Source organism: Moschus berezovskii, chromosome 18 (genome assembly GCF_049115385.1).
Source record: "Moschus berezovskii isolate FMDL1 chromosome 18, NW_MosBer_1.0, whole genome shotgun sequence".
Classification (NCBI taxonomy): domain Eukaryota; kingdom Metazoa; phylum Chordata; class Mammalia; order Artiodactyla; family Moschidae; genus Moschus; species Moschus berezovskii.
Window position 1 is genome coordinate 5,544,049 of NC_142477.1, and position 24,582 is coordinate 5,568,630.

General features: G+C 50.8%; 1 protein-coding gene across 1 annotated transcript; it reads left to right on the forward strand.

Annotated features, from left to right (window-relative positions):
• Positions 1–115: 115 nt before the first annotated feature.
• SDHA (succinate dehydrogenase complex flavoprotein subunit A) lies at positions 116–23,808 on the forward strand. The gene is made up of 15 exons (XM_055422339.2): positions 116–274; positions 8,734–8,823; positions 9,651–9,812; positions 11,712–11,855; positions 12,054–12,218; positions 13,166–13,314; positions 13,900–14,024; positions 15,487–15,655; positions 16,881–17,076; positions 17,968–18,139; positions 19,737–19,855; positions 20,690–20,801; positions 20,889–21,019; positions 22,814–22,927; positions 23,516–23,808. The coding sequence occupies exons 1-15, from the start codon at positions 212–214 to the stop codon at positions 23,600–23,602; spliced, it is 1,998 nt and encodes a 665-aa protein (XP_055278314.1). The 5' UTR covers positions 116–211; the 3' UTR covers positions 23,603–23,808.
• Positions 23,809–24,582: the final 774 nt, after the last annotated feature.

Consider the following 24,582-nt stretch of genomic DNA (forward strand, 5'->3'; position numbering starts at 1 on the left):
CAGTCTCCCCCGGGCGCGGCGACGTACGGCCCGGGGCGCGGCGACGTAAGGCTCCCCGGGCGCGGCGACGTAAGACCCCCCCGGGCGCGGCGACGTAGGACCCCGGGCGCGGCGACGTAAGACCCCGGCTGCGGCGACGTAAGACCCCGGCCGCGGCGACGTGCGCAGGCGCGGTCCGCGCGGGACCGGCCGACTGCTCCGGAGGGCAGACATGACGGGGGTGGCCGCTGTGTTGCGAGTGCTGCGCGCCCGGCGCCTGGCGCTGACCTGCACGGTGAGTGTCCGCCGCGGGCGGGGCCCGGCAGACACCGGGTCCCGGGTCCCCTGCCTCGCTGCGAAACGGGCGGGGGAGGGCCGGCCGCACGTTCGGAGCCGGCCGGGCGGCGGCGCGGTGAAGGTCACTGCCCCGGGGCCCGTCCGGGAGCCCGGCGCGGCTGCGAGGCTGCTCGCCCAGCCGCGGGCGCGCGCTCAAAGATTTGGCCGCCCAAGGTCACGCGGCGGGACGCGCCCGGGGCGGCCGGACGGCCATGCGGCCAGTGCGGTGCGGTCTGAGCAGCGCCCCGGCACTCGGCTCGGCCTTGCTTCTGGAGCTTTGCGCGGCCCCTGGGCGCTGACCGCAGAGCGACCGGGGCGGTCGCGGGGCGGACGTCCTCCTGGGCGTTCCCTGCGGAGCCCCGCGAGCCCTACTCGGTCGGTCCGCGCTGTGCTTTCCCGGGGCCTGGCTGCTGGACCGTGTCCCTTCCACTCCTGACACTTTTAACTCTTCTGAGTTGATCCTCTGGAATTTTACTGAAGCACTGAATTTAGAGGGTTTAGTTACTTGGTCCCGTTATGTGAACTTGCCCAGCCACCTAGTTAATGCTTTAATTACAAAGTAAAGATCGTAGTGAGAAGCAAGGCTTTCAACAATGTAGACTTGATTTGTGCCTATAATTATACCCACAACTTTTTTCTTTTTAAAATTTCGGTATTAGAGTTTATGTTAAATGTGTGGAGGTGGAGTCGGACATTCTGCCAACCCCAGAAAGTGTTTTAAATGTTGTCTCATGTTGTTGATGCTTACTGAGCAGAGGTTCCCTCCAGCCCCCCAAATCTTGGGCTATAAGACACAAGGGTAACAGGTGGTCCACAAGCAGGTGATGAAGTCCATGGTCAGTGGCGTAGTTTTAGTCAACCAAGCATAAGCAGACTTCTGAGTGCGCCCTTCTTGTTAGGTGAGATGGCGGTTTGGTCTGGTGGTCATTGGGGAAGAGCGGACAGGCCTGTCAGTCTGGACTGGAGCCGAGCGATCCTTATTCCAGCCATTCCAGCCTGCGCTTGCCCTTCACCCATCACTCGCCCTTTGACGGTTTCCGTACGTGTTGCTGTCCTTTATGCAGACTGGGCTGGAAGGAATTCAGCTCTGAAGTTTTAGCTGAAAGTTTCACACACAACAGATTGGAGCCTAACCCTCTCCTCTCCTGTTGGCTTGATTGGAAGTGACCTTAGTGCGATCTGCTCTTAACTGCCAGCCCCGTGCTTCACTGTCTCCATGGTTCTTCACCAGGGTCTTCTGTTCAGGTGCTTATGAACAAAATGGCGAGAGAGAGAGAGCAAAATTAAACCACAGGTTAGATCTACCAAAGATGGTCTTGAGTTTTAAACTCTTATCTTGTTGACGGTAGCTTTTAAAATTATTTCCACCTATGTAAATTAATCTGTCTGCAAGCTGCTTAATGGAGTTGAAGGTTGGCAAGAACTGAAGCAGCAAATTAGCAGAACAATAAAAGAAAGGAATTTATAATCTCCCGCTGAGAAATGTTCAAGGACTGTAATCAATAAGGATAATTTGAATAAAGTCCACAGAAAATTTATCTTTATTCAATTCTGTGGTGTTTTCAAGTCATATTTACAGCTACTTTCTAGTTACAAAATTATCAAACCTGTTTTGCCTTTGTTTCCTTTTTAATTGTCCCAATGCACTGACACAAATTTGCACACTATTTGAAAGTAGTTAAATTGAAAGGAAGAGTAAAACCAATAAATAACCTTAGATAGTTGTTGCTTAACTTCAGGTGATATTTTTCCATTTTCAACAAGTTATTCTAGAATAAATCAATTTCTTCGAATGTATTGTTCTGAGTATGTGTTAGTGGCATATCTAGATTTACATTATTTAGGCCACTGTCATCACTAGTAACCTTTTGTTTTGTTTCTTGGAATAATTACAATGGCACTGGCTTTCAGTTATGCATTCCATGTCCTGTTTTTCCTGGTTCATTTGAAAAATTGTGGCTGGTTTTGAATATTCATCTTAGTTTGGAAGCCCAGAAATTTTTTCCCAGGGATCCCTGGATGGTAGGGAAGGTCTGGAGCCTGCCAGGCAGGTCCAATACCCTGGAAAGACTCCACTTCTCTGTGGGATTAATGAGGGTTCTGTGAGGCAACATGTGAAACTTGTGTGGTGTTCCTCCATGCCAGGGCCTGCAGCTCACAGCCTACCCTCAGTTATCATGTGAATAATGTTTTAAACATCCCTGCTTTAAAAACCTTTAAATTTTAAGTGAAACTGATTGCACATAGTAGAAAAAAAAAAGGTCAGTGAGTACAGAAGTTCTTACAAGCGAAAAGAAAGAAGACCACCTCCTTCCCCAAAGCTGTTCTCTAGTGAACTGATTTTGGTATTGATGACCGCTATTTACCTCTATTTATCTAGCTAATATGCAGTGTATTTTGTTCATTTTAGACATTGATTTTTGCTGGTAAATGAGGGTTTAGTACGGGTCAGCAGTGGACTGCCACAGGGGCAGGGGCTTTGGGTGCAGCAGACATGGGTATAGCATAAGCCCTCTTGGAGGAAGTCGCCATTAACCCCCCATAGGGCTGCCAGAACTGACACTGGACTGGGGAAACAGACTCTTGGAGGGCACGACAGAACCTTGTGTACACCAGGATCCAGGAGAAAGGAGCAGTGACCACCCCCCCACAAAAGACTGACCCAGACTTGCCTGCATGTGTCCAGGAGTCTCTGGCAGAGGTGTGGGTTGGCGGTGGCCTGCTGCAGGGTTGGAGTGAGTGTAGCAGGAGGTCGCCATTGTCTTCATCACCTCCACCATAATTTGGCCCCAGGTAAGTAACAAGGAGGGAACACAGCCCCACCCATCAGCAGAAAATTGAATTAAAGATTTACTGAGCATGGCCCCACCCATCAGAACAAGACCTAGTTTCCCCCTCAGTCAGTCTGTCCCATCAGGAAGCTTCCATAAGCCTCTTATCCTTCTCCATCAGAAGGCAGAGAGACTGAAAACCATAATCACAGAAAACTAACCAATCTGATCACATGGACCACAGCCTTGTCTAACTCAATGAAACTATGAGCCATGCTGTGCAGGGCCACCCAAGATGGACGGGTCATGATGGAGAGTTCTGACAAAACGTGGTCCACTGGAGAAGGGAATGGCAAACCACTTCAGTATTCTTGCCTTGAGAACTCCATGAACAGTATGAAAAGGCAAAAAGATAGGACACTGAAAGATGAATCCCCCAGGTCAGTAGGTGCCCAATATGCTACTGGAGATCAGTGGAGAAATAACTCCAGAAAAGAATGAAGAGACGGAGCCAAAGTAACAACACCCAGTTGTGGATATGACTGGTGATGGAAGAAAAGTCCAATGCTATAAAGAGCAATATTGCATAGGAACCTGGAATGTTAGGCCCATGAATCAAGGCAAATTGGAAGTGGTCAAACAGGAGATGGCAAGAGTGAACGTCAACATTTTAGGAATCAACGAACTAAAATGGACTGAAATGGGTGAATTTAACTCAGATGACCATTATATCTACTGCTGTGGGCAAGAATCCCACAATGAAGTGAAAGGCAAAGGAGAAAAGGAAAGATATACCCATTCGAATGCAGAGTTCCAAAGAATAGCAAGGAGTGATAAGAAAGGCTTCCTCAGTGATCAATGCAAAAAATAGAGGAAAACAATAGAATGGGAAAGGCTAGAGATCTCTTCAAGAAAACTAGAGATACCAAGGGAACATTTCATGCAAAGATGGGCACAATAAAGGACAGAAGTGGTATGGACCTAACAGAAGCAGAAAATATAAGAGGTGGCAAGAATACACAGAACAATACAAAATGATCAGAGAAGGCAATGGCAAGCCACTCCAGTACTCTTGCCTAGAAAATCCCATGGACGGAGGAGCCTGGTAGGCTGCAGTCCATGGGGTTGCTACGAGTCAGACATGACTGAGCGACTTCACTTTCACTTTTCACTTTCACACATTGGAGAAGGAAATGGCAACCCACTCCAGTATTCTTGCCTGGAGAATCCCAGGGATGGTGGAGCCTGGTGGGCTGCCATCTATGGAGTCTCACAGAGTCGGACACGACTGAAGTGACTTAGCAACATACAAAATTATCTTCACAACCCAGATAATCAGGATGGTGTGATCACTCACCTAGAGCCAGATATCCTGGAATGTGAAATCAAGTGGGCCTTAGGAAGCATCACTACGAACAAAGCTAGTGGAGATGATGGAATTCCAGTTGAGCTATTTCAAATCCTAAAAGATGATGCTGTGAAAGTGCTGCACTCAGTATGCCAGCAAATTTGGAAAACTCAGCAGTGGTCACAGGACTGGAAAAGGTCAGTTTTCATTCCAGTCCGAAAGAAAGGCAATGTCAAGGAATGCTCAAACTACTGCACAATTGCACTCATCTCAGTTCAGTTCAGTTCAGTCACTCGGTCGTGTCCGACTCTCCGCGACCCCATGAATCACAGCACGCCAGGCCTCCCTGTCCATCACCAACTGCCGGAGTTCACTCAAACTCATGTCCACAGAGTCGGTGATGCCATCCAGCCATCTCATTCTCGGTCGTCCCCTTCTCCTCCCACCCCCAACCTTTTTCAGCATCAGAGTCTTTTCCAGTGAGTCAACTCGTCGCATGAGGTGGCCAAAGTATTGCAGTTTCAGCTTTAGCATCAGTCCTTCCAATGAACACCCAGGATCGATCTCCCTTAGAATGGACTGGTTGGATCTCCTTGTGGTACAAGGGACTCTCAAGAGTCTTCTCCAACACCACAGTTCAAGAGCATCCATTCTTCGGCGATCAGCTTTCTTCACAGTCCAACTCTCACATCCATACATGACCACGGGAAAAACCATAGCCTTGACTAGACGGACCTTTGTTGGCAAAGTAATGTCTCTGCTTTTTAATATGCTATCAAGGTTGGTCATAACTTTTCTTCCAAGGAGCAAGCGTCTTTTAATTTCATGGCTGCAGTCAGCATCTGCAGTGATTTTGGAGCCCCCCAAAATAAAGTCTGACACTGTTTCCACTGTTTCCCCATCTATTTCCCATGAAGTGATGGGACCAGATGCCATGATCTTTGTTTTCTGAATATTGAGCCTCAAGCCAACCTTTTTACTCTCCTCTTTCACTTTCCTCAAGAGGCTTTTTAGTTCCTCCTCACTTTCTGCCATAAGGGTGGTGTCATCTGCATATCTGAGGTTATTGATATTTCTCCCAGCAATCTTGATTCCAGCTTGTGCTTCTTCCAGCCCAGCGTTCCTCATGATGTGCTCTGCATATAAGTTAAATAAGCAAGGTGACAATATACAGCCTTGACGTACTCCTTTTCCTATTTGGAACCAGTCTGTTGTTCCATGTCCAGTTCTGACTGTTGCTTCCTGACCTGCATACAGGTTTCTCAAGAGGCAGGTCAGGTGGTCTGGTATGCCCATCTCTTTCAGAATTTTCCACAGTTTATTGTGATCGACACAGTCAAAGGCTTTGGCATAGTCAATGAAGCAGAAATAGATGTTTTTCTGGAACTCTTTTGCTTTCTCCATGATCCAGCGGATGTTGGCAATTTGGTCTCTGGTGCCTCTGCCTTTTCTAAAACCTGCTTGAACATCTGGGAGTTCACTCATCTCATCTCACAGGCTAGCAAAGTAATGCTCAAAATTCTCCAAGCCAGGCTTCAACAGTACGTGAACTGTGAACTTCCAGATGTTCAAGCTGGGTTTAGAAAAGGCAGAGGAACCAGAGATCAAATTGCCAACATCTTTTGGATCCATCGAAAAAGCAAGACCAGCCTAGACAGCTTATTGAAAAGCAGAGACATTATTTTGCCAACAAAGGTCTGTCTAATCAAAGCTATGGTTTTTCCAGTTGTCATGTATGAATGTGAGAGTTGGACTGTAAAGAAAGCTCAGGGCCAAAAATCAATGCTTTTAAACTGTGGTGTTGGAGAAGACTCTTGAGAGTCCCTTGGACTGTAAGGAGATCCAACCAGTCCGTCCTAAAGGAAATCGGTCCTGAATATTCATTGGAAGGACTGATGCTGAAGCTGAAACTCCAACTCTTTGGCCACCTGATGCAAAGAGCTGACTCATTGGAAAAGACCCTGATGCTTGGAAAGATTGAAGGCATGGGGAGAAGGGGACGACAGAGGATGAGAGGATTGGATGACATCACCGACTCAATGGACATGAGTTTGAGTGAACTCCGGGAGTTGGTGATGGACAGGGAGGCCTGGCATGCTGCAGTCCATGGGGTCACAAAGAGTCGGACACGACTGAGCAACTGAACTGAAGGGTTTAGTTTACTTACCCCACTACCCACATGCTCAGTTCTCCCAGTGTGATTATGCAACCGCTTTCAGAACCTTTACTGTTTAGCTCTGTAGCTGTGTAGCTTGGACCTGTTCCCAGAGTAGCTTCTCGGTCCTGATCCGTAGGGTGTTGTGCTGGATGAGGGCTCTGCACTCTGCTCCGTTGCGGAGGTTAGCATCTCTGCCCTTCTCGCTTGTTTCTCTCTATTCTCCTGACTCGGTGACCGGTACTTTTACACTGACTCTGTTAATATCTTAGGCAGATTGCTGCTTTCTTTTTCATGGTGCCCTGTTCAAAATGTTTGATATTTTTGTCTTCAAAAAATGTGAGATTAATAAGTGGCATAAAATGAGTTTTCTCTAAAGACAGAAATTGTATTAAAATTAAATTGGACTCTCCAAATTCTAAAATCACTCCCCAAATATGATTTAGGTACAAAAAATCATGTTACTGTTTTCCACGGGGTGATAATGTGATAATCTGTTACAGATTTCATTACAGTAGCTACTGCTTTTTAAGCTAACCATGTGGGTGTGTGTGTTTGTCTGCCTTTATTCAATGTGAACATCCTGGAAAGAAGAAATAAATAGGGAATCTCACAGTTTCTATTTTAATTTTAACTTGGTATCACAGGGTATACTATTCTTATTGGTACTATTAGCGATATTTTTATTGTTCAGTTTAGTCACAGTACTTTATGACATTTTCAAGATCATTTGTATTAAAATTCCTTCAGGGACTTGGTTTATGTTAAAATACGAATTTACCATTTAAAAAAGTGTAATAAAGCTGGGGAGTATTCTTTTAAAGAAGGAAAAAACTAAATTAGTTTTGTCAATAAAAACAAATTACTGAAAAAAAAAACCAAATACACTTAACATTACAAATGAAAAATTCAAGAACATCACTCTTACCAATTCGAATCTACTTAAAAATGAAAGAAACTACACTTTTTAAGTGAGCTATTAAAATAAACTCAGATGTTTGCATCAAGCACCACTCAGTTTCTGAGTTAGAGGGAGCCTTCTGCCTCTGACGTTCCTGCTGGTGGTCAGCCAGGCTATCCAGCCTGTGCCAGAGTTCCTCGTCTTAAAGAAGTCTGTCTGGTTTCAAACAACTTAGTTGCAGTTCATTTTGTATTTGGAAATTCTCCCTATAATCCACATGTGTTTGTCCCAAAACATAATTTCTTTTCTCCGCAAAATTGAAACATGTCTTCCAATTGAAGAATAATTGAAGACATCCCCTTTGTCATTGCTGAATGTATTTAGTTCCCAAAACTGTTGTTCAGAATATTCTAAGTCTTTTTTATCAGTCTGCTAAAATGTGGTAAGCAGAATGAAAAGACTTGTTCCCTGAATTGCAGACCTTTCGTAGTCGATGAAGAATGTTGCCTCTCTTGCTGGGTTGTGATGTCATTGGCACCATTTTCTTGGGTAAATGGTTGTAGGAGGGGACGTTTTAGCTGAGGCTTGCAGTTGTAGAGGTTGGCCAGGGACAGACCAGGGACAGCTGTCCAGGCAGGGGGGATGGAGGCGGAGTATGACAGGCAGGGACGCGGCTGAGCCGGTGCAGGTGTAGAGAGGGCGACACGGGACCAGGAGCATCTTGGGGCCTGGACGCGCGTGTCCATGAAGGGTCAGCCCCAGGCCTGGGGGGCCTGCTCTGCAGCCTCACTGCCACCTCCTCACTGTCAGCGCGTCTTCCAGTGAATCGCAGACCCCATGTGCAAGGTGGGGCGGGGGCAATGTGAAGAGGACTGGGATGGACCCGGGAGAAGCACTTGGTTGTTTGCAGAACTACCGCTTAGGCAGCACAGGTGTTCTTCCCATTCTCCACTAGGTATTGTAAGTCAAGAAATTAATGTGGAAGTGTGCCTTTTACATTTCCTGGGTCAGTGAATGTCCTGTGTGGAAACAAACTTCATGTGGAAGGGCCTTTGCTGTTTACCACTTCCTCAAGCGGGGCCTGGGTCCTTAGCCCCTGCCTTAACCTTCAGAGCTGAGTGAAGGGTTCCAGGAAAGGTTTCTGGTTGAGAGCATGCACCTGGGTCCATGAGAAGGTTGGTGACTTATGAAATTAGAAGTCCCTGGTTCTGTGAAGACACTTAGCCCTCCCTCTGTGTTTCAGAAATGGCCAGCAGCATGGCAGACAGGAGCCCGCAGTTTTCACTTCACCGTTGATGGCAATAAGAGGTCGTCCGCTAAAGTTTCAGATGCGGTAAGTTCAGGGCTCTTTGTTTTAAGTGATTTTCTTGACTTAGCAGAGTAGTGTTCTATACCAGTTTTTTATGTACTTGAATAACACAAAGGTTTTTACTTAAATTCTCTTTCTAACTCATACTCAAATTATTTTTGATGTATTAGTAATTGTAGTACAGACATGAACATAGATACTGACGTTTTTGCTTGTAGCTCTTAATGTATCCGCACTCTGTTGAAGAAACCGTTTGCTTCTGAGGCCTTTTCCTAGGCTCACAGTGGTGACTGAGTGCTCGTTGGCGCCTTCCCGGTTGTAAATGCAGCACGGACCTGGGACATGCTTGGGTTCCCGGTGGTCTCCGGGCGAATGGACTGTGCTTCTCTAAATGAGACAGCGTTTCAGTGTTTTCATGAGAAACTTGCAAATCATGGTCTGTACTACTTTGTAAGTTTGTCTAACCATGTGTATACAGATGTAAGCATAAAAAGAAAACATAAAAAATGATAACTGTAAACAGAGAAACCGTAGTTGGAACTGGTGTTTTGATCTGTGGTGTTGCCCTCCTCTGCATCTGTGGTCCCGTGCTGTGAGCTTTCAGCCTTTCAGCTGATGGTGGGTGTCCCAGCTCCATGGGGTTGGTGCTCTGCTGTGATGGGAGCACCCTTTCAACTTGAGGACGTGCCCACCGTGCCTGCCGTTGCCTCCATGCCTGGTGTGCAGCGCAGCATGATAGAGGCCTTCCGGCTGCGGCAGCGACTCATGTGTGTTGGGATCCTTCACCGTGACCACAGCCTCAGCGTCCGGCCTAGTTGAACCAGTGATTAACGGGGACTTTTCTTTTCCAGATTTCTGCACAGTACCCAGTCGTGGACCATGAGTTTGATGCTGTGGTGGTCGGTGCGGGGGGGGCAGGCCTGCGGGCCGCGTTCGGCCTGTCCGAAGCAGGTTTCAACACAGCCTGCGTCACGAAGCTCTTCCCCACCAGGTCCCACACTGTCGCGGCCCAGGTATGAGAAGGCACTGTTGTGCTCACAGTGCCTGCAAGGTGCCAGTCGGGGAGCCCTGCCCTGCACCGTGCCCCCTCTGCTCCTGGAACTCAGTGCCCAGGCTCTCTGCCCGCTGTCATCGCCCAGCGCCTGGGGACACGTCCCTCCTGTTTCCACTCCAGTCATGCCCCCGCGCCTGCCCCCATTGCGGTGTGACCTCTTCCCCTGCGCCCGCCCCATGTGAACAAGTGGGCTGTGCGCTCACCCTGTGTCTGCTGGCACCTCGGGACCAGCCTCCAGCGCAGGGGACAGGCTCTGATGACAGCACAAAGTGCAGCAGAGAGCAGTGGCCTGCACTGCTCTGGATCATCCCTCCAGCGCTAGGGACGGGCTCTGATGACGGCACAGAGGTGCAGCAGAGAGCAGTGGCCTGCACTGCCCTGGATTTAGGGACGGGGACGAGTGAGGCGGGAGCTTACGTGACTTTATGGTTGTGATTTTCACTAGGCTCACTGTAGGTAGTGCCCGGCTGACATGCAGGGAGTACCCTAGGGTCACACGTGGGCGTCTTTTCTCACATTTGGGCACACTTCCTCGTTGGGACAGCAGAGGATGTGGTGACTCTGGAACCAGTGGAAGCTCCTGTCACTGTCATACCTGGAGCAGCAGCCTTCTTCAGCCACCGAGCTGTCCAGATACTTTGTTTGAAAGCTGTGCTTTTTTAAACTGAAGAATAAGTAATAAACTTCTGTGGATAATTCAATGTCTAAAAGGAAGAGTAGACATAAACATAATTTTAAGTAGTATTGAAAATAATACAGTTTTCAATATTAATGAAGCGGAATGAGGAAGGGGTAGCATGACTCGAATGCTGGCTCTCAGGAAAAGAACGTTTAATTGGGGAAGGATAACAACATTTGTGTGTGCACTAGCCTATGTATTTTTGCACTATTTATTTATTGAGAATTTTTTACTTACTAGATAAGCAAAACTCCAAGTTTGACAAAACTGTTGGCAAGGCTGTGGGGAAACAGGAATTTTTTTACATCGCTGGGGAAGTTATAAATTTATATAACCCCTTTGGAAGGCAATTTAATTTTCATATCATTTTAAACTAGCTTTCTATATTCTTCTACCCTGGTACTTCAGATTTTTCTTTATCAGGAATGTGTTTGGGTTTAAAAGTCGGAGGAGAGAGGAGGGAATGAATCAGCTCGTGTGTGTCTGGCCGAGGCTCCTCGCTCTGTGCTAGCATCGGTTTGGTAGCAAAACATGGCAAGCTGAGGGACAGCAGCAGCAGCTGGGGAAGGAGCTCAGGAGAGTCTTCTTGAACAGTGGGGGAGGAGGAATTAGAGAAAGTGTCCTGTGAGAAAGACGCTACCTGAAGAGGAGTAGCAGTTTGAAGTTCGGGGGTGGAGTGGTGGCCGGGTGCTCACGTCTGCTCTGTGACTGAGGGGCTGGCGGTGGGAGTGGGGGCAGGGCAGTGCCCAGCAGGGGAAGAGGCATGGGGGGTGGCTCTGAGCCTCAGCAGTGGGCGCTTCCTGCCTTTAACCCGTGCACACAAGCACCTCTGGGGACGCTGTCATAAAACAGTAGACAGCGCTGAGTCCCTTTTATGTGCCAGGCTTGGTAGGAAAGAAGCCTCACCCAGGGGACCTCAGCCGACCCTCCAGACAACTCCCCGAGGCCTCAGGCCCCATGCTTCTCTCCTGGGTGAGGTGCCTGAGGCTAGGGGGCTCCAAAACTGTCTCTGGGTTGCAGGGGGGAGACCTGCTTCGGCGTCTGCTGGGCGGTGGGATCCCTTGCAGATGCTGGCACTCGAGGATCTGGCTGTGTCCGCATCTGTTCTGTTGGGAGGTGGGAGGTGGGCTGACGGTGCAGCCGGGCCCCTGCCGTGGTTCACGGGCCGCTGTGTTTCAGGGAGGGATCAATGCCGCCCTGGGCAACATGGAGGAAGACAACTGGCGGTGGCACTTCTACGACACCGTGAAGGGCTCTGACTGGCTGGGCGACCAGGACGCCATCCACTACATGACGGAGCAGGCCCCCGCCTCCGTGGTAGAGGTGCGTCCTCGCCGCCACGGGCGCCGCGACCGGAGACCAACTGGCCAGGTGGCAGTGTGCCGCTGTCAAGGGAGGGCTGCTCCCCGGGGCTGACCTTTTCATAGAAGGTCTGCGGATTGGTGTTGAAGTTCTGGTGTTGGTTAGCCGTGAGTGTCCAGGTCCTGTAAGGTGCTAGGTGTCTCCTTTTATGTTCCTCAGCTAGAGAATTACGGCATGCCCTTTAGCAGAACTGAAGATGGGAAGATCTACCAGCGTGCCTTTGGCGGACAGAGCCTCAAGTTTGGGAAGGGCGGGCAGGCCCACCGCTGCTGCTGTGTCGCCGACCGCACGGGCCACTCGCTGCTGCACACGCTGTATGGAAGGGTGAGGCGGCAGGCGTGGCCCGGCCGGGTGTGTGGAGGAGAAGGGTGGGAAGCAGGCCACTCCAGGCCGGGTCACCATCAGCCCAGGGGTCGCTTTCTAAGCAGCAGAGTAACTTGGTTAGTTGTTAATTTGAAAGTATCTGTTTTAGGAAAGGTAAGTGGTGGTCATTACATACCAGGTTTGACCCTGGCCTCTGTCATGAAAGTTCAAGAACAGAGTGAACCTCTATCATGAAAGTTCAAGAACAGAGTGAGCATTTTGAGGCTCTTTCCCCACCTCCGAGTTCCTGAATTAACTGATTTAATACTTAACTGTTCAATCCGACCTATGATTTGAGGGACAGTGGTCACTGGATAATCAGGGCCAACTTTGGCCCAGTAATCAATATTTTGAACAGTGCTGCTTCTGAACTCTTGTTTTGCAGGGGGGGCACAGATCATTGATTTTCAAGTCAGAATTGTGTGTCACGTGGGAGGCTGGTGGTTTGACAAGCGCCCCGTCCTTTTCCAGGGCTGTCAGATCCCAAGTCCGGGCTGCACAGTCCAGGATGAACCCTCTGCTGTGGTGGAAATGTGCAAGCATCTCGTTTTACTTAGAATTGGTGGCCACGTGGCAGCAGGCCCCACGTGGCACACCTGGTCCACGTTGGACCCCCGTGGTCCGTGGCTCGGCCCTGGCTGCTGGGAGGGGCTTGGCGCTGCCTCTGGCGCCTCTCAGGGCTGCATGGAGCTGAGATGAGCCCCGCGTGCAGCCCCCTCTCCTGGGCTGTGTTCTCTGTACCAATGAGCTGGCATCGTGGGTTGAAGTTTACGGCTCCTTTTTGAATCCATTGTTCCACTCGGGTCTGCCTGGTCTCTCTCCCCTCAGATCGCGGTCTCTAGCCGGTCAGGTTTACGGTGCCACTGCAAATGCAGGATCCCTTTTTTTCCACCTTCTCACCCTTTCAGTCTCTGCGCTATGACACCAGCTACTTTGTGGAGTACTTCGCCCTGGACCTCCTGATGGAGAGCGGGGAGTGCCGCGGTGTGATCGCTCTGTGCATAGAAGACGGATCCATCCACCGCATCAGGGCCAGGAACACCGTCATCGCCACCGGGTGAGAGCCTAGCCTTGTCACGTCCGACTTGTGTGCAGGCAGGCTGCCTTTCGGAGCTTCCTATTCTAGTGAGAACGGAGGTGTCGCGAGGTGGTGGGTGTGGCCCAGGCTGTGGGTCACCACGCTGGACTTGCAACGCCGCGGGCCTCAGGGGCGGCCCCAGCAGCTATCTCGGGCATGGCCAGAAAGAGTCAGCAGTTCCCAGCTGGGAGGACCCTCGAGGAGACCGAGACCTGGAGGATCCCATGGCACTTTCTGGAGTAATATCTCTTTTGCTTTGGTGGATGCTGTGATTATACTGATTTCTGGGATAGATAAATGCTGTTTATTCACGTGAAGAAAACAAGTGAGATTCCATCTCACATACTTCAGTCCGTTACTTTAACCTTTTTAAGAAGTGAATCCATAACGTTTTTACGTCTTACTGTAAAAGGAGCATTTTTTCGGAGAATCACATAGCACAGACGTGCCCTAAAGGCCAGGGCGGCTCATGCAGACGCACCAGAAGTGCTGCCCAGGGCGCGGTCCACTCAGTCCTTAGAAAGGGGCCCTGCAGTCACCACTCTGCTGGCCTGTGTTTTCCAGAGGCTACGGGCGCACCTACTTCAGCTGCACATCCGCCCACACCAGCACTGGCGATGGCACCGCCATGGTGACCAGGGCTGGCCTGCCCTGCCAGGACCTGGAGTTCGTGCAGTTCCACCCCACAGGTAGGACAAGTTGGGCTCCTCTTTCAGGTGACCAGGACCTACGTGAAAGCCCTTCTGCAGTTACACACACTTGCTTTCTCAGATCTCAGTCCTGAATCATGGTCTCCCCAAGGAGCTTCTTCCCAGGGTCCTCAGGGCGGTGAAGCCAGCGTCTTAGCTCCGCTTCACCTTGGCGCGCTCACGATGCGACGCAGTGACTGTTGGCTCTCCGTCTCCTCGACAAGGCTGTCAGCTCCCTTGGGAGGCCAGAGCAGGTCTGCCTCTTTACCACTGCCCAGTATTGCCTGGATAATCCCATGGACAGGGGAGCCTGGCAGGCTACAGTCCATGGGGTCACAAAGAGTTGGCCACGGCTGAGCAACTAAAACTACCATTCAAAGTGCCCAGCATGTGGCAGGACTGGAGGGAAGGCATTTGAGTGGAGAGGCAGCACACTTGGACTTCGGGCTGCCGCAGTGACCGAGTGGCAGGCCAGGCCAGAGACACCCCAAGTGAGGCGGCGCGTGCGTGAGAGTGGGAGGGGTGCTGGGGGCGACCTGTCAGCCGAGGAGCCACCCCCGCACTGCAGAACTGGGCACACAGTGTCATTCGACCCTGGCATGGATGAGAAAAAGCAGTGTATTAGGTGGTAGTTTTATTGCTATTTTTAACCAGTAAGATGTCTGAGACTTGTATTTTCCGCTGTAGTTAGAGTGTTTTTTTTTGCTTCCTTTTCAATATATGAGAAATAAACTACTGGAAGAAATGGCTATTGAAACTAGGAAATCTGAAAAATGACAGACAGGCATTTGCATCTAGTTCTAAAAGCAAGGTAACCCTTTAGAGCACTAATCGAAGTATTAGGCTTCAAACTACAAACTGCATCCAGCTCCGGGCGTCCTTGCCCTCATCACCTTGAGGGAAGTCGAGGGATGATCGTGATACGGCACAGTTCCCCCTCCACGCTGCCAGACTTGGCTTTGGGCTCTGCACTTCCCAGCATCATGTTGGCGGGCTTGTCTGTGAAGCCGGGGAGACTTGGAATGTCCGTGGTGGTGCAGCCTCCATGAGGGCTGTCACGATCTGCAGCCTCGTCAGTCATTTAGTTGCTGCAGACACCAGCTTTCCAGCCGGGCTTCCTTGCCTTCACCACTGAAGACAACTCCGTGGTGTTGGACAGGTGAAACCTGAGCTGTTAAACGTACAGTTCACCCTGCTGAGAGGGTGCCGCACAGCCAGAGTCGGGGCACTGAGCAGTACTGCGTGGGCGCTGCGGCTAGGCTCTGTGCAGCCGGGCCGCGCCACTCGTACGCTGCGGCATCGCCGTCTGCCCTGACTTGTTCTGTCTTCCGCTCCTGGGAGGCGTGCTCTTTGCACACCCTTTCCTTGCTCCTCCCCGAGCATCTTGGGAAAAGCGTTTGCATCTGCAGTATAGACCGGCGATTGTTAGGTTGTAACTGCCGCACCGGTTGGCCCTCCGCAGGCATATATGGCGCTGGCTGTCTGATCACGGAGGGCTGTCGCGGAGAGGGGGGCATCCTCATCAACAGCCAGGGTGAGCGGTTCATGGAGCGCTACGCCCCCGTCGCGAAGGACCTGGCGTCCAGGGACGTCGTGTCTCGCTCCATGACCCTGGAAATCCGCGAGGGAAGGTCTGTGTGGTCTGCCCGCCCCATCCTTTGGTGGCTGGGGTTCCTGTCTGCATTTCAGCAAGGGCTGGGGGGCTCCTGTTCATGTTAGCCTGCCACCCACCCCAGAGGCTGCGTGCATTTGCCTCTGATGGTTGTCCGCCAGTTTATGGTCTCTGGAGACTTGTAGTTCTAGAACTTTAGCAGTTAGCTGAGGAGAAGGCAATGGCAAGTCACTCCAGTGCTCTTGCCTAGAAAATCCCATGGATGGAGGAGCCTCGTGGGCTGCAGTCCGTGGGGTCGCTAAGGGTCGGACACGACTGAGCGACTTCACTTTCACTTTTCACTTTCACACATTGGAGAAGGAAATGGCAGCCCACTCCAGTGTTCTTGCCTGGAGAATCCCAGGGACGGGGGAGCCTGGTGGGCTGCCATCGCTGGGGTCACACAGAGTCGGACTCGACTGAAGCGACTCAGTAGCAGCAGCAGCAGCTGTGAATCCTCCGATCTGTGGGCCAATCCGTGTGTGTGAGTGTGTGGTGCCCTGGTGCACTTGGTCACTCAGTTGTGTCAGACTCTTTGCAGCCCCCTGGACTGCAGCCCGCCAGTCTCCTTTGTCCGTGGGGATTCTCCAGGCAGGAATGCTGGAGTGGGTTGCCATGCCCTCCTCCACGGATTGAAAACCCGGGGATTGAACCCAGGTCTCCTGCATGGCAGGCAGATTCTTTACCATCTGAGCCACAAGGGGGATTTAACGGTGAACCTCCAGTGCCTGTTGCTTAACGCTGGGTGGTTGGGGGCTCAAGGTGAGTGGGATTTGTTCTTTGTGAAGCAGGGTGAGGTCTCAGCCCCTGACACCATGCCAGCTGTGGTGGTGCTGGTTAAATGCCTGGGATGTGGCCTCTGGAGGCATCCAGTGTGTGCACAAGAAAGAAAGCAGGTTGTTCTTTGGCAGGAAACGACCAACACACTCATCCCGCAGAACACGGCAGAGTGTGGGCTCCTGACACTTGGGTGTGAGCCTGGTGCGGATGGGGTGTCCGCCATGTTAACAGCTGCGTCCCAGCCCCTGGGACCCACCTTGGTGCTTGGGTGCTGAGAAGAGATGCCCCAGAAAGGTGGCCTTAGTGAAAGGGGCGTTTTCTCCTGGATCAAAGCAGGTGGTGCCTCACGCGCCACGAGGATGCTGTGATCTCACATGTCCTGGAGGTGGTTCTTGACCTGTCGCCTTGCTGTTGTCTTCCCCCAGAGGCTGTGGGCCCGAGAAGGACCACGTGTACCTGCAGCTGCACCACCTGCCCCCCGAGCAGCTGGCTGTGCGCCTGCCCGGCATCTCAGAGACGGCCATGATCTTCGCAGGCGTGGACGTCACCAAGGAGCCCATCCCCGTGCTTCCCACCGTGCACTACAACATGGGTGGCATCCCCACCAACTACAAGGGGCAGGTGATCGGCTGGGGAACCCCCAGAAATGCTGTGCTGTGTTACGGGTGCTTCTGCTGGAGGGCAGGAGGCCCTGGTGCTCCTCCAGTGTTTGCATTCACGTCTTAATCAACTGTTGCTGCTGCTGCTAAGTCACTTCAGTCGTGTCCCACTCTGTGTGACCCCATAGATGGCAGCCCACCAGGCTCCCCTGTCCCTGGGATTCTCCAGGCAAGAACACTGGAGTGGGTTGCCATTTCCTTCTCCATTGTGTGAAAGTGAAAAGTGAAAGTGAAGTCGCTCAGTCGTGTCTAACTCGTAGCGACCCCATGGACTGCAGCCTACCAGGCTGCTCCATCCATGGGATTTTCTAGGCAAGAGTACTGGAGTGGCTTGCCATTGCCTTCTCCGTAATCGACTGTTAGCATTTGCTTAATTCTTCCTTAGTCATATATTAGGTCGTTTGCAGTTTTTCCTACAGGAGTGCATGTTTTCAACAGTAAATTGTGAGCTCTTCACAGTTAACTCTTGTGGGTGGTTTGCAGCTCACAGAGAGCTTTTTAGTCACTATTTCAGTCCCTCATCCAGTGAGGTGGGCTGCAGTGACGCCTCCGGTCCTCCACCTCCCCATTGAGTGCTCTCCCACCTGCTGCCCTCCCTGTGCCACACCCACAGCTGGCATGGGGCTCCGGGGGCACATCAGGTGGCGGGGAGGGTCTCCTGGGCATGAGATTGCGGTCCTTAGACCTCAGCACAGGGAGCCGGGGAGGGGGCTGGGCAGTGTCTTGGCGGGGTGGGGGGGGGGTCCCTGTAGGTGAGGAGGGTCCAGTCTTACCTCTTCTCCTTCCTCTACCCCTGCTTCGGGGACAGGGAGCTGGGCAGACCATGCTCGCTAACCTTGGTCTCCTTCCCCAGGTTCTGAGGCACGTGAATGGCCAGGACCAGGTGGTTCCCGGCCTGTATGCATGCGGGGAGGCTGCCTGCGCCTCGGTGCATGGCGCCAACCGTCTGGGTGCAAATTCGCTCCTGGACCTGGTGGTCTTCGGTCGGGCGTGCGCCCTGAGCATCGCGGAGTCCTGCAGACCCGGTCCGTGCTTCTTCCAGGAGCCTAGCTATTTGCAGAGGCTTTGCTTTGTGGTCATACAGTGGGGAGAGGGTGGAGGCAGGGAGTCCTGGTTTTATCCCACAGAAGTGAAAAAACAGAAGTTCAGAGATTTTTATGGTGCTAGACCCGAGACTAGACACAGGCTGGGTGGAGTTAGAAGAGTAACTTGAGTCAGGCATTCTTGCAGTAGTTATGTTCTTTTCAGAAGTCACTCCTGGGAAATTGTTAGTTTGAAGGGGTTTATCGCATATTACTTGCCTGGTGTGAATTATCTCCAAAGAAATGTTTTAAATAGTAGGTATAAATGAAGCAAAATACAACTACATCTCTTAAGGGAGAAAAGGATGGGTTGATGCAGACAAGAGAAGCCTGGGTCACGGCTCTCCCCTCCAGAGAGGTTGGGTTTCTACCTGTGATTTCCCCTTGTGGACATAAAGTAACTTAATTTGCTGAGGAAGAGATACCGTGTGCTAGTCTGACAACAGCTCTAGTGCCCACTTCGCTGGAGTTAGAGCCGGATAGCAGTGTCAGAGCAAAGGAGAAAATTCGAGGTTCCCTTTTTTTTGACGTGAGAAGAAGGAAGTTTTATAAGAATACCATTTACTTTTGTACCTGAAGGATCACACTTTTAAAACTTTTGGAAATCAGCAATAAAATGAACAAACTACCCACACATGTAGCAACACAGATGAGTCTGTGTCAGGTGCTGGATCCAGACCCAGGCAGCCATGTGTATGTGATTTTGTGTGGGGTTCTGGAGTAGGGAGACGGGCGGGAGACGGTGGGGTGGTCATTAAGGGCCTGGGCCCACTTGCGGGGAAGGCCATGCAGCTCTGCCCGTCAGAACTAGCAGCCACGCTAAGCCAGGCCGAATGTTACAGGCACGGCAGTTTCAGCAGCCTGTGTGTGTCACTGAAGCCTGTAGGCGGGTGCACCTGGGAGGAAATCTGTCTCACAGAACGATGGTTTTAAAGCCGAAACAAGGGAGCAAAGCCGCCCGCCTGGAGGAGTTCGGGCAGCGCTCGGCCTTGCAGAGAGTGACTGCAGGCCTTTGTCTCCGGCACGTAACTCCTATGTGCCTTACCTTCTGCAGAAAATATATTTGTCATCCCCAAACAGCTTAAAAACCCTCAGAGTGTTTTATATTTTTAGAAAGGCAAGAACAGCAAATCTTGAGGTTTACGTAAGAGGGTAAAGGGCCAGGATCAGCAGAAGACTGTTAAACACCCCTGGCCAGGTCCCCCCCATCCAGCCCCCCACCCCCAAAGCCTGAGAATCAGAAGGGCTGGGCAGAGTGAGAACGGCTTTCCTGCAGGGTGCAGTGTTTCTCCTTCGCGGATTAGTAGTGCAAGATTGATTTGCATACATCTAATTTTTTATTTTAAGACATGGTTTCTGTTCTGTTTATGCATTGGACACTGACTTTTTACCAGAAATTTAGTCTTTGTTTACTGTTTGACCACAAGTCAATAGATGCTTCCTAGGAGACAGGGTAGTTCAGGTAGAATATAATGTGTGCATTTTCCAAACTCCCTGAAAAGAGTATAACACATTTGGTGGGGGTTTTTTTGTTTTTAAGGAGATAAAGTTCCCTCGATTAAACCAAATGCTGGGGAAGAGTCTGTCATGAATCTTGACAAATTGAGATTTGCCAATGGAAGCATAAGAACATCGGAGCTGCGACTCAACATGCAGAAGGTAGGAACCTGGACAGGCTCTGGAGTGAGCTGGCCAGCGGTGTCAACAGCCCTGCCCTGGGGTTACCGTGTCCCAGAGGCATGTTCAGGCCTGCGTAAGATACAAGTGCGTGCTTTCCATACCGAAGGCTGGAGAGGGCAGCCCAGGGCAGAAACAGCGGCTCCCTGGCATCGGGACGTGGCTTTCTCTTTAATTTCACTTTAAAATATAGGTACCTCTGGTTAGTGGCTAATCCATCAGGTAACACAGGTTTAGGTCAATTAAAAACAAAACAGCTAGGAATCCAATTATTTTAATATGGGGAATCTTGCTTCATGAAGGAGACCTTGCTCTGTCTGCTTGAAATTTCTGTGTGGGAGCATTTTCTGGAAAGAAGCCCGAATGGTTCCTATGGCCATACACACAGACACCATCAAAAGGGAGGAGGTGCACGTGGCCATCCTCAGAGGACTGTGGTTCTCTCTTCGCGAGTCTGGGCTTCGGGGAGGCCTCGTGGAGTGGTAAGGGAGGAGGGAACAGAAGCGTGGAGAAGGACAGTCCAGGGTGCAAATTTCAGGATGAAAATCAGTAAGCCCTGGCGTGTACAGCCGCATCCTGACTAGTTAGTATTCCTGTATTGTACATGTGGGAGTTGCTTAGAGAGCAGGTTTTTTAAGTTCTTACAGACTTCATTTTAAAATTCAGAGTAATAAACTCAGTCTGAATTTTTTAGTTTTTCTCTTGAAGTAAATATTTTATAAAAAAAGAAATGCATAAGAAAAAGCCTGAAGGTGTAGCAGTTCTTGGCGTGGCTTCTCCACGTGAACTTAGAGCTTACAAGTGTCTATGTCACAGTCTATGCAGAGCCATGCCGCAGTGTTCCGTGTGGGGAGTGTGCTGCAAGAAGGCTGTGAGAAGATCAGCAGCCTCTACGGAGACCTGCATCATCTGAAGACGTTCGACAGGGGTGAGTGCACCATGGCCCGCCCACTGTCGCAGGGTCCACAGTCCTTGCAGTGGGCCCTGTCGTCTAACGGCCACCTTATGTGCCCAGGAATGGTCTGGAATACTGACCTGGTGGAGACCCTGGAGCTGCAGAACCTGATGCTTTGTGCTCTGCAGACCATCTACGGAGCTGAGGCCCGGAAGGAGTCGCGCGGCGCCCATGCCAGGGAGGACTTCAAGGTGCGCCTTCGCCCCGGGCAGCCCGTCAGCCGCCACTGCGGCCCACACTCCATTCATGGCACTCTCTGTATGTTTCCCACAAGGCTGTGAGAAGAGTGCTTTTCTCTCCTGATAACCTCCACACCTGTGTCCTCACGTGTCTGGTGCTCTGGTGCCCTTTCCCTTCTTCTGCTCGGTGTCTGCTGCTGCCTCTAAGCCTGGCCGGGGCGGAGGCTGTGCAGCCGGCGCTGCCGTGTGGCGGTGCTCACTGACTGACCTGGTGACCAGCCTGCCCCTGGTCTGGAAAGAGCTGTGGGGCCTCATCTCAGCTCACTGTTCTTTTAATGAACTGATTTTTACGCCATGCTCACTTGCCAGATTCTGCGGAAAAGTGCACCCAGCACGTGGTAGTTAGATTGTCCTGGAAGGAGGTTTTGGGGGCGGCAGTCAGGTTAGGATGGGGCACATTTACTGGACCTGAGCTGCTTTAACACGACGGGCAGGCAGTCTTTGGTCCAGGACCATGTTTGGGTGGCTCAACTAGAGGCTGAGCCGGAAGAACTGGATTTTGATCCACGATACACCAGTTGGAGCTGCTTTAGATTTGCCAGGTACTTAGAGGAGGACGTTTGTGAGCATTCTCGTCCTGTGTGCCCGGAACAGAAACCGCTCCCGGAAGCCGGTTGGTTCCTGTAGCTGAGATGTCACCAAAGGCGTGCAGGCAGAACCCCCTCACCCGGAGCAGGTTGGGGTTGGGGGGGGTTCGCCCCTCCCTGGGGTACAGGTGCAGCAGTCAGGGAGGTGTCCATTGCCGCAGGCAAGAGGTCTGGCCTTGCATAGCAGAAGCTGCCAAGTGGGTGAATGTTTGCGGTTTTATTTGAAGAGGCTTTGTGCATCTTACCTGTTACCACATGCAGGGTATTCCTTAATAGCATTCAGCGTCTCTTTAAAAGTTTTGGAAAACTTAAATGGCTAAGATTTGTTCATTGGAGGGACTGATGCTAAAGCTGAAACTCCAATACTTTGGCCACCTCATGCGACGAGTTGACTCACTGGAAAAGTCTCTGATGCTGGGAAGGGTTGGGGGCGGGAGGAGAAGGGGACGACGGAGAATGAGATGGCTGGATGGCATCACCGACTCTGTGGACATGAGTTTGAGTGTACTCCGGGAGTTGGTGATGGACAGGGAGGCCTGGCGTGCTGTGATTCATGGGGTCGCGGAGAGTCGGAGACGACTGAGCGACTGAACTGAACTGAACTGAACTGAAGATTAGAGCATTTAAATAAAAAAGGCTGAAAGAAAAAGTTGAAGTTTGGAAGTACAGAGCAGAGAGACAGGAAAAGTATTTGATAAACTCAAGTGCATAAAAGGCCACTTAAATTCCAGCACCCATCCACTGGTTGTGGAGAGAAAATGCAGACGTGGAGTTCTGAGCTGCGCTGTGCTGCAGGCCTGCTCCCAGCCCTGTGGCTCGAGGGCCTGATCTCAGTCAGTGCTGTGGGGGGATGGGATGGACAGGGGCGGGTAGGGGTCCTCAACAGGGCCAGCCTGGGGTGAGGGGTTGGCGGCTCACTGGTAAAGGCCCACGGGTGTGTCTAGAGGACTGGCCACTGGCCAAGGGATCCCAAATCTTGTTTGTTTTCTCTGCGTGTGGTTCCCAGTGGCGTGAGTTCTTGCCGTGTGCTCTCCCGGGTCAGGTCTGCACACTTAGTTTCAGTGGGAATAACAAGTTTGCCGTGTTTTCTGGTTGTCTGGCTGTATAGGGTATTTGTTGATGGCATTTTCCGAAATAAGCTTATTTTCTATGGCCCTAGGAGAGGGTTGACGAGTACGACTACTCCAAGCCCATCCAGGGGCAGCAGAGGAAGCCGTTTGAGCAGCACTGGAGGAAGCACACGCTTTCCTACGTCGACATCAAGACTGGGAAGGTGCGTGGGGAGTGGGCTCTGCCTGTCTGCACAGGCGTGCGGCCTGGCTGTTGGGTGACGCGGGTCAGCATTCGGTGAGCTGCGAGGGGCAGCGTGGATTTCAGTTGACTATTGACAGATGAGAGACACTGCTGAAAACATACTGTCAGTCAGGCTTCTGCCTGGAAAGGAACCCAGCAAGGGCAGATGGTTGAGAGGGCCACCTTCCCACTTACCATTTTGAAATAGTTCCCTCAAGTTTTGAGTGCATATAAACTTTGACTTAAAAGAAGACAAAACTGCAAATACATGATTTACACATAATTAAGTGATGACAGTGTATACAAAGTTTTACCTGCTTTTTTGAGCATTTTCAGTTTAAGTTTTAATTTGAAGCCTTGAGAATTTGATAGTGTTATTTTAATTGCTGTATTCCATATGTGAATTTATATAGTCTCAAGTTGGTTACTGAAGAATATTCCAGTAAATACATTTGTGTTTAAGTTCCTGAATGTGTCTGCAAACCTGCTTTTACGATTTTTCAAAAGCACAAGGGTGTTGTGTGTGCATTTCTCTTCATTAACTCATCACCAGCTCTTCTTTTTTTAGGTCTCCCTGGAATACAGACCTGTAATCGACAGAACTTTGAATGAGACTGACTGTGCCACTGTTCCCCCAGCCATCCGCTCCTACTGAGGAGACTGAGGCTTCCCTGCTCCTGTAATTATGTATAATAGCTCATGCCCGGGTTCAGGTCGTAACCGCCTTTTTGATTGTGTCCTTGACGGACTGAGGAGGCCATCTGATAGAGATTCCTACCAGAGGCCAGTAACTTGCCAGTGAGCATCAGCCTGCCTTCATCCCTGCCTCCTTCTCATGAAATAAAACTAGATGAAACATAAGTTACAGACTTGTGTTTATGTCCAGGTTCATCTGCAGTATTGTACTGTTTGACTTGAGGCATACTTATTGACCGGAAATATAAAACGTAACTATCTTTCTACCTTGTTGCATCTAAGTCCAGAGATTTTGCTGTGGTGTGTGTGTAAGGCATGAGTTTTGGTGCTTGACAGCAAATGAACACAACAGACATTACCTGCCAGATCTTAGCAGGCAAGTGGTGTAATAGCTGAGCATGTGTCCTGAAGTATTTAAATGACCAAACACTGCATGAAGGTGATGTGGGCACAAATGTATCTTCCTCCCCCCACGCAGGTGCTGCTTGGAGCCGCCTCGCAAGGTCTCGTCTCAGGGTTGGATTCTGTAGAATCCAGTCCGAGGCAATTGGGTTTTTTGATTTCAGATTCTGTTTTTCTAGGTTAGGGATTGCCCAGAACTTGTGGCTCAGTAGGTCCTGGGATTGGGCCTGAGAATTTGCATTCCTAACATGACCAAGGACCACACTTCAAAAACCACCTGTGTTGGATGATGTGGTCCAACAAATATGAAGGAGGAAAGAAATGTGGAAGGACTGCGTGACACCTCAGCCGGCCTTGCCCAGCCAGTGGGTACTATGAGGAAGTGTGTGCCAGGGCATCTTGTAAGCTGGGTGGAAGTGTTAACATGGGCATTGAGCAGCATTGAAGTGTTAGGACAAGGGATTTAAAGCCGGCACGGGTGCCCCCTGAGGTGTGAGAGGGTAACAGGCTGATGGTTGCAAAGCAGTAACTGATGAG